The sequence below is a fragment of the Macrobrachium rosenbergii genome, chromosome 44, assembly GCF_040412425.1.
Source record: "Macrobrachium rosenbergii isolate ZJJX-2024 chromosome 44, ASM4041242v1, whole genome shotgun sequence".
Classification (NCBI taxonomy): Eukaryota; Metazoa; Arthropoda; class Malacostraca; order Decapoda; family Palaemonidae; genus Macrobrachium; species Macrobrachium rosenbergii.
The window spans coordinates 2,892,806-2,903,304 of NC_089784.1; the positions used below are offsets into that span (position 1 = coordinate 2,892,806).

The 10,499-nt window shown below is 36.8% G+C and overlaps 1 protein-coding gene and 1 long non-coding RNA gene across 2 annotated transcripts; both read right to left on the reverse strand.

The window, feature by feature from the left end:
• Window positions 1–2,342: 2,342 nt before the first annotated feature.
• Window positions 2,343–6,364, reverse strand: LOC136829262 (uncharacterized). Its single transcript, XR_010850342.1, has 3 exons — window positions 6,245–6,364; window positions 3,977–4,456; window positions 2,343–3,335 (listed from the first exon to the last, which is right to left on the reverse strand). It is a non-coding gene; the product is annotated as an uncharacterized lncRNA (long non-coding RNA).
• A 1,452-nt stretch (window positions 6,365–7,816) lies between these two features.
• On the reverse strand, window positions 7,817–9,742 carry LOC136829103 (uncharacterized). The gene is made up of 3 exons (XM_067087460.1): window positions 9,546–9,742; window positions 9,228–9,358; window positions 7,817–9,006 (listed from the first exon to the last, which is right to left on the reverse strand). Exons 2-3 carry the CDS (start codon window positions 9,298–9,300, stop codon window positions 8,801–8,803), a joined length of 279 nt encoding a protein of 92 aa, XP_066943561.1. The 5' UTR covers window positions 9,301–9,358; window positions 9,546–9,742; the 3' UTR covers window positions 7,817–8,800.
• Between the last annotated feature and the right edge of the window lie 757 nt (window positions 9,743–10,499).

Here is a 10,499-nt window from a genome sequence, read left to right on the forward strand (position 1 = left end):
ACAAAGTAACTGCCTATTACAATAGAATTTCAGGAACGAAAAACAAAATGGATTACGCCAAGTGTCTAGTCAGGCACTAAGTTTGTTCTGCCTTAGCATTCAGAACAGGGTATTCACACACCAGTTGAGACTGACGATATATTCCATGCATGAAAAGGGACATAAGAATTCAATATAACTATCCCAGACAATTCATAGAGAAACAATAAGGCAAAACACAACCATGGATAAGATGAGAATGAATAATAGAAGAAAACTAATAAAAACACACGCAAAAGTGTGTGGTACTGTGACAGGTGACTGAGAACAACGTAGGGGATAGAACTGAACTGACTATAGAATTTAGGCGAAAGGCCTAGCACTGGGACCTATGAGGTCATTCAGCGCTGAAACGGAAATTGACAGCAAAAGCTTTGAAAGGTGTAACAGGAGGAAAACCTCTCAGTTGCACTTGAATCAATTGTTAAGAGAGGGTGGAAAGTAAGATGGGAAGAGAGAATATGAAAGGATGAACAGTAAAAGGAACGAAAGGGGTTGCAGCTAGGGGAAGAAGACACGCTGCAAAGAACCTTAAGTAATGCCTACAGTGCACTGCATGAGGTGCACTGATGGCCCTACCCACCTATGGGGATAGAGGAATGATAGACTTGGAGGGACATCTCACAGTTCTGGAACAGAGTTTCTTCACAGCTGGTATGCCCTTACAATACATGAATTGTGTGCCCAGCAATAGCCTGTACACGTATGTACAAAAAATCAGCATCAAAATGCTGAAAATTGGCGAAATGAAAGATGAAAATTGGCCTCCCTTCTTAAAAATAACAGTGCAGGCTTTTCACAAAACAGGGTTTTTAACGAGAGAGAGAGAGAGAGAGAGAGAGAGAGAGAGAGAGAGAGAGAGAGAGAGAGAGAGAGAGAGAGAGAGAGAGAGAGAGAGAGAGAGAGAGAGCTTGACATATTTATAACTTGTCAATGAAACACAACAAACAATTTATTTAACAATAAAAAAGTACCAAATACCAAAACATATTGGCAGTTATGACCCAAAACAGTTGCCAACCACTTAACCATAAAATTTATAAAAATATCATATAACCGTCATCATTTTACTAATCTCTCTCAATATTATATATTAATAGCATATACCTTGACTTGATACCTTATCTATACATAGCATTCAGCTTCTTTTTAATGAAGGAAGAGTCAATATTATCTTCTATAAATACAGCGTGGAAAGACCATTATCACTGTCACTTGGGTGTAACTTGAAAACTTTAAGGAAGGAGAGAGAGAGAGAGAGAGAGAGAGAGAGAGAGAGAGAGAGAGAGAGAGAGAGGGAATTTTTTTTTATTGTTATAAAGCAATTTAAAGGGGCTATTGAGTTACAATTGTTTTTCTTAAAGAGCTCATCTGAAGGATCTGGTTTCAAGTGAGGTGTGGAACTTGTATAAAATAACATGAAGGAACTACTGAAGAATAACAGCACGACAGAAAGAGAGAGAGAGAGAGAGAGAGAGAGAGAGAGAGAGGTTCTAAGTAAGGCTAACAACACTGGGATCTATCTTGCCAAGTATTTTACCAGAGCCCAAGCAATTATATGAATGTTAGTCTTTCAGAAACAAAATTATTTTTCACATACTAACATAATACAACATATAGAATTACATTTGTCATAAGTAAAGAAATAACCATCAATATTTGTGCAACCATGTTACTATAAACATTAACCATACCATAAGGCTGTAATTCTCTATTTTAAAAAAGGAAAATATAAAATATAAAAAAGAACTACGCAACATTAGAAATGGAGAATTCTAAAAAAAAAAAAAAAAATATCTAAGCATTGAAATTTCATTTACCAAAAAATTGTCACAATGAAATATTCATAACAAATACGTAATGCAAAGGCACTTTTGCAGTTATGCTGTACAGTAGTTAAACAAAACCACATAGTTACATTCCTAGACCCTCACAGGGCTTGACCAAAGATATGCTCATAAATTTGTACAGCCTGCACCATGACGAGTAAGAACAAAAGGAAATGAAGACAAAGGACATGAACTAGAGCAGTGGTTCTCAAACTGGGGGTAATTACCCCCTTGGGGGTAATGAAGCCGTTTCTGGGGGTGTTAACGAGGCACTTTCTAAATTTTAATTTCTATCAATTACCAAAGAAATAATGCTTTAATTCCAATTTGTAATAAAAGAGAACGATGCTTTAATTTTAATTTTTTGTCAAAGGAATAATGTCTAAAGTCTAAATTCTTTATTTCTTGAGACTTGAGTAAAAGTAAAATTAATTTCTTATATATAAAATGCATTCGAAATTAAGCATTCAAACATTTTTCTTTCCTCTATATTATAACTTCAGCTAACTGAAGAGGAATGTGGTAAGGGGTAATGGTGGTCTGTCACGATGCCCAAAAAATTGAGAACCACTGAACTAGAGGATATTGATACGATGATAGGATCAACACACACTGTAATATCTGAAGAGGTTAGGCTAATCCTTCACATATAAATAAGGAAGCAAGGGCAATGATCATTAAGGAACTGAACAAGAATACTTGGAAATAAATGCCCGTTCGAAATGGGAAAGTAATTAACGCCTATGGAATAATTTTAAAGGACCATAAATAAATATATCAACATATACATATGCGGTATATAAATGTAAATAAGTTAGCAACAAGAATGAAATGATATTATAGAGGTAGAGGTGGGGCAAGAAGAATGGAGGAGAGAATATTACACCAGTTATGTATAAATTATTGTAAAGTAAATTGACAGGATACCAAGACTGAAGACCTTAGGACTGGCCTAGAGTTAAACCAATCCTGGGGGTATAAGCTGGGCTCCAGATGCATTGCTCTATGTCTTATGCTATTCGTTAATTCTCCTGGGTCTCTTCTTAGCTTTCTAAATTCTTCAGCTTCAACTTGTTTCAGTAACAATTTTTATCCATGAACAAGTCCCCTAAGGGAAGTCCAGTGAATCTAAGAATGTGACACAATGGTCTCGTTCAACTTGATTACAATAGTGACCATCTAGTTTATGGAAAACTTTGAATCTAACCTTTTTAAGGGAACAGTATGTACATGTGTGTGTGGACAACCTTTAAACAATGTCACAGTACTCTTCAGACTGCATAATCTTTAGGTTATATCAACACCATTAAATATACTTGAAAACTATAAGCTGATTTCAACTGTAACCTGAGGCATAAGTCATATTTCAATCCAAGTTTCTGGTAGAATGAATCCTCGAAAACTAGTAACTTCGTAACTTGAAGATTGCTTCTGACAAGGACGAACGGTTCTGGATCTTCACGTAACCTGTAATGAAAGAAGCAAGTATTCAGTGTTGTAATTTGGATAATTTTTCGTAAAACAAAGTGATTTAATCACCGAAAATTTTCTCGCCTCAATGACTCATGCTCTGATTGGGACTTTTAATTTTCTATTGATACCTATTTGAATAACAACCACCTAAGGCAGATTTCATGTATCTAAAATGGTATATCTCCAAAAATATAAATATGTCACTTCTGGTATTGCAGATGCAAAGCTCTCTAATGGCTGACCAAAATTTACAGCCTTGGGTACTAGGCAGTTCCTCAAAGACTTGGAAGTGAAGTAATGGTTCTCTTCAGTCCCTTTCTGCATGATTACTATTCGAAGGATTGGTCTGAGAGCATTAAACCACTTTGTTTGGCAATGCTAGTCACAGCAGAGACCTCACTGCTGATTCATTCCAGTGGTAGTCTAATGCATAAACACTCCACACAAGGATACAAAATTTTCCCAAGTAATGTCGTCCCATCCAAAATTCATATTTATCCTCCCTAACCTAAATTAGGGAGCCAATTCATAATGACTGAAAACTTTGCCACCTAGACGCACCCGACATAACCGTGCCTAACCTGATCTGACATAAGGTGCCACAAATTAAAAAGAGGTGGTATTTGCTTCCTTACCTTCCTTGATTACTTCTTGCCCCAGATGCATTGCTCTCTGTCTCATGCTTTTCGTTAATTCTCCTGGGTCTCTTCTTAGCTCTCTAACTTCTTTAGCTTCACTTAGTTTCAGCAACAACTTTAATTCATGAAGAAGTCCCCTAAGGGAAGTCCAGTGGATCTAAGAATGTGATACAATGGTCTCGTTCAACTTGATTACAATAGTGACCATCTAGTTTATGGAAAACTTTGAATCTAACCTCTTTATGAAAACAGTATGTACATGTGTGTGGACAACCTTTAAACAATGTCACAGTACTCCAAACTGCATAGTCCTTTAGTTATATCAACACCGTTAAATATACTTGAAAACTATAAGTTTATATTTCAACTGTAACCTGAGGTATAAGTCATATTTCAATCCAAGTTTCTGGTAGAATGAATCCTCGAAAACTTGTAACTTCGTAACATGAGACAAACGGTTCTGAATCTTCATGTAACCTGTAATGAAAGAAATAACTATTAAGTGTTGTAATTTGGATAATTTTTCGTAAAACAAAGTAATTTAATCACCGAAAATTTCCTTGCCTCGATAACTTACGTTCTGATTGGGACTTTTAATTTTCTATTGATACCTATTTGAATAAGAACAGCCTAAGGCAGATTTCATGTATCTAAAATGGTATATCTCCAAAAAGATAAATACGTCACTTTTGGTATTCCAGAAGCAAAGATCTATAATGGCTGACCAAAATTTACAGTTCCTCAAAGACTTGGAAGTGAAGTAATGGTTCTCTTCAGTCCCTTTTTGCATGGTTACTATTCGAACGATTGGTCTGAGAGCATTAAACCACTTTGTTTGGTAATGCTAGTCACAGCAGAGACCTCACTGCTGTTTCATTCCAATGGTAGTCTAATGCATAAACACTACACACAAGGATACTAAACTTTCCCAAGTAAGGTCGTCCTATCCAAAATTCATTTTTATCCTCCCTAACCTAAATTAGGATGCCAATTCATAATGACTGAAAGGTTTGCCACCTAGACGCACCCCACGTAATCATACCTAACCTGACCTGATATAGGGTGCCATGAATTAAAAAGAGGTGGTATTTGCTTCCTTACCTTCCTTGATTACTTCTTGTCCTCATCATGCCACCCTCCCACAACTTACCCTTACCCTAACACTAGAGACTCCCACTGTGGTCCCCATAACTGTTATGACTTAAGGTTGCGTGGAAAGGGTTAAACGGCAACTGATGACTCTACTGAATGCCAAATTTGTCAAAATCACATAGAAACAATAAAAAAAAGACATTGTCACTGCCAGAATCTCTCACCTCTTAAGTGACCGTTGTTTTGTGAGCCTACATGTACATATACAACATTGTTTTCTATTCAGTTAACCTATTTCCAACCACACTATTAGAAAAACCTTGGCCTATTTCATACTTAAAGTCACTTTGCTTCTGAGTGCTTTCTGAGCTTGCACACATCAAAACAAGATGTTTTTTCACTTAAATATACTATTTTTTGGCAGTCAAGGATAGCTACTTAATTTACAGATTAATCTGCAAGGTGCCAATAATGCACCAGGGAACAGACACCACACAGATAACAATAGGAAGTCTTGACTAAATAAAAAAAAAAAGACTGGTCTGATTACCAGAGAACAAAAGCCAATTGGTCAGCCAGGGAAACCACATCACAGTAGGCATTGGCAAATACCTTCTGATTCAAAATACAAGCTGAAGAGCAACTCAAAACTGGAAATGGACAACATTTTGTGATGAGAAACACTCCTTTTTGAAAGAAAAACCTCTAAAACTTGATTAGATTAGATACTCACCTTGCTTTCCCCTCAACAGCTTATTTATTGGTCAAATTAAAGACCAGTTTTCTTCAATTAATGCCTATGGCATCACTCAGTGTGCAGTAATTGTAAACCTGTTCACTTCAAAATATCCACTGGGTATGAAAACGTACTTGAAATGGATGAATTTCAACTTAACCTCACCAAAGATTCAATCATATGGAATAAGACAAGTGCAATCAGCACGAAGGGCCAACAATAATCACCATACCTTCAGTATGGATACTCACTTTCACTGAAATATGCTAATAACAAAGTATATTCTATTCAGGATAGACCTAGGCTTCGGCCTGTTGACAACCTCCATCTTGCCTGGGATCTATACAATACCATGGGACTAGATTCCAATCAATTACATCTCTGCAGGAAAAATGTACAGCATAATGCTATAATATAAGCCTACAACATGAACTTACCAGTCTGATTATGAATAAATAAGTGGCCTAAGGGTTCCGTGTCTTCGAGAATCACAGTAATTTAAGCCAAGCACTGCTGTGACACTCCATCCATAACATTCACCGCCGTCATCTGCAAATTTTGGCCATATGAGACATGACTCCTGTGAGTAAAGAAACTATTGTTTTTATTCATATTTACGCCTTAGAAAATTAATATTTGTGGATATGCTGTCGATACTTTAAAATCTAACGCATTGCATTGATAAATATAGCTAAATATCCCTAATCTTAATTAAAATTATGATTTATAATAAGAATTTTGTTACATGAGATGTAGTGAACGTAGGGGAAACATGCCTAAAGGAAAAATGAAAGCATTGCTTCCAATTACACAGTGAATGAGCTACATATAATAATAATAATAATAATAATAATAATAATAATAATAATAATAATAATAATAATAATAATAATAATGACAAGACTACTCCATTTACAAAATGAAACAATGAGGATTTATTACCTATGATTCTTTTCGTCCACTTAGCAGCTGGAAGTCCTCCTTGTTGAAACTTTGGATGACCAACTCTCTCTCTCGTTTATTTCCCACCATATTCTGTAACTTTCTTACGAGATTACATCAACATTGTCTTAAAAGACTACCATACTCGTAAGAAATTGTTTGCGGCGTCCCTTACGGCCCCAGCTACACCCTCCACTGTTCAGCCTTTACTTTAAACCCCATACACGCTTCATTTCTTGAATTTGCTGCCCAAAACACCTTTAAGGGTTACTTCTCATTGCAACTTGGGCGTTTTCCCAGAGTTCCATCTTTAGATCCTTGTAATTCTCATCCTTTAATTTTCTGGATCTTTTATCTTCATATACCTTTGGTATAACAGGGATATCTGACTTCCTTTTGAAATGCATGCATAGAGATTTTACCATTTTATTGGTGATATTACAAGAGTTAAGCTTGGAGACGAATTAGGTTGGTAATCGTAATACATTGAGAGACAAAACGAAAGATAATTAGTTTCTACCAAGAAATTCTTAATCAATGGACATAGATTATTAAAAAAATATTTAAGCTGAGTATTTACAGATTTGTAGCTCGCTAACGATTGCAACTGGAACAGAATAGAATATAGAGTTTAGGGGGCAGGCCAAACACTGGGACCTATGAGGTCATTCAGTGCTGGAAAGAAATTTGAGAGTAGGAGGTTTGAAAGGTGTAACGGGAGGAAAACCTCAAAGCAGTTGCACCATGAAATAGCTGTTAGGAGAGGGGTGGATAGTAAGATGGAAGAACGAGAATATGAATGGAGGTACAGGAAAAGGAAATGAAAGGGGTTGCAGCAAGGGGCCGAAGGGACGCTGAACACTTAGTAATGCCTACAGTGCACTCCGTGGGATGAACTGACGGCACTAACCCCCAACGGGGAATGACAACTGGAGATATTGTCACATTTCCATTTACTTCATTTGGAAGCTAAATTAAAATATTTTCCTGTTTTTGACATCAAATGTCGCCATCTCCTCACTTCATAATTTCCCATACTATAATTAAGGAAGTCCAATAACAAACAATCACTTGCAAATATTTATTAGTAATTCACAAAAATGTTTTCATTGTAAACATAAACACAATGTCACGAGAAAGAATATCCAGCAACTAGCATTGGATATTCATATATATAAACTCATTCCTTATTGCCTCTGTAACAGCAGTGTGTACACACCAGAGGTGCACAGTCACATCTAAAAAAAAAAAAAAAAAAATGGAGTGTTTGATAAGAGATACAGTCAGTTAACTGCACAGACTGTCTTTGCCACATCACTGAATTTGGGGAACCGTGTGGACTGCCTAAACGCAGCTTGAGAATCTGTGCGTTCTTGTGTGAGTGAACTTTTGGAAAAAAGTTACAAATTCATTTCCTCTATGGGAGGGAAACTGTACATATTGCATTGATGTCTGAGTGGGTAAAAAATGGGTCCTTAATGTAACAATTAGAACTAGTTATGTATATACAGACTTAGAAAAATTCCTAGTACAAAAATGTGCGATGTTTATCATGGCTTACCTCTGCACAGTTTTTTTTTTATTATTCAGAGCTCGGAAGAAGCTAAGTCATAAAGCAATTCTCTTTTAAAAGATAATTTGAAAAATAAGCATGTCTATGCTACGAGAGTATTTTGGAACAAAAAGAGGGTATAATTCTCCTTCAAGATATGAATTTTCTCAGTGATGTTTACTCCTAAAAGAGCAATTACCACTGTCATAAAAATAACACAAAAAAACGTACATTAACCTCCTTCAATATATGAATTTACATCAGTGATATCTACCTAAACGAGCAATGACCACCGTCATAAAATATAAACACAAAAACACAACTGCCAAAAGTATCTATCTAACAAGCTCCTCTGAACATCATTGACACCCTGTAATATATATGTATTTACATAACATCTTGTCGTGGTGACTTCCAGTCTTCAAAAGAAAAGTCCCTTTGAGAGACTGGAGTAGGTGGCAACAACCTGCGTGGCTGACGTTTCGACGTAACCCCAGTATCATGAGGCATAACTGAGCACTGGGTCGTCGCCGATCTTGTTGTTGACGGATAGCAGGTGCTTGGTGGCCCGCACGATGACCAGGCCTAGGTGAGCAACGAGGCAGAACACGGAGACTCCCATCAGGACGGCGATGAAGTAGCCCGTTTCCATGGTCGAGTCGGCGTACTTCTTGATGTAGATGCCAGAGAGGGTCAAGCCAATGACTGTGGAAAAGAAGAAGAAGAAGAAGAAGAAGAAGAAGAAGAGGGTAATTTCTGAGTGAGTTGGGTCAATGTGACATTATCTTTATTATTATCCAGAAGATAAACCCCTGTTCATATGGAGCAAGCATACAGGGGCCACTGACGTGAAATTCAATCTTTACGGCAGTCAAAACAGAATAAGGGGAACTACTCTTATGAAACCGATCAAATTGTACACATACCTGCATACTGAGTGACTGTATAACGAACAAATCGATCCACGACAGTATTCTCCAAGATGAACCACAACAGCATAATTCCAGATATTGTTCCAAGGACAATATAAAACTGCTTTTCCAAGTGAGCTTCATACCTGTGAACAAGAATTAATAATTAGCACACTGATGTTCAAAGAGCTGTAATGATTCTCCACATCCTAATTTTCAAGCAACTGACATTTTCTTACAGCTTTGACAAGGCAGATTGAACGTATCAATAATCCTTTCCATTCTTACTTAAAACAATAAACACATCTACGAATAAAGATAAAAGTTTCATACGTTCCATGGAAGATCCCCAGAGCAATCCAGTTCGAGAGGCAGATGACCCAACAGGATGGCTGAAGAGATGATGGTCAGTTCCCTGTCCCACAAGAAGAGCCACACAACGTTGGCCAGTACACAATCAGGAAGGCTGGAGTCACCACGGGTGGACTAACGTACACAGGACCCAGGGCATTACGACGACACAGCAAGATGAGATCTACAGGTGGTTGTGAGAAGAATGATTGATGAGAGTTTAAAGGTACATTGTTTAACCTTGACTTTTCATTCTGCTCCTAAGCTGTCTTATTATTAGAAGCACTGAATGTAAAGATGGTGGACTCTTTAACCTTGGCATTTAATTGTTCCTAAGTTATCCTGCTATTAAAAGGACTAAGACATTACATTATATTCACATAAATGTAAAAAGGTAGACTGATTAACCTTCACGTTTCACTTTATTCTCAAATTAGTGCTGAAATGACATTTCTGGGTCTAAGCTGAAACGTGCCCTACCTATAACCTATTCAGTTTGATGATTCAATCAGACGTCAGTTCACAGGCCTGCTTAATTCTGGAAACTTTCAGTAGGTAGCCTGCTCAGTCTTGGAGGCCTGAACGTTGAATTTAACGACACTTCAGGTTATAGGCCTACTTAATTCTGGAAACTTTAATTCGATAACCTGTTCAGTCTTAGGCGTTGAACCTTGAATTCAACGTCTTTGGAAAATCGACAAAATTTTTGAGTTAATTAGTAAATATGTACTGTCCTTTCTTACTGAAGCCTCTGGCACACTACATACTTCAAAAAGTTCTCAAGTATTTTAACCTTCCCTTCATATCCTTGTAATAAACATATTTAAAGTGCATTTAACCTGATGTTCCTCGCATTCAAATATCAGAATTTACATATATTTCCATCTGCATTCAGACTCTTCGATAACAAATGGATATTTAGAATTATCGTATAAT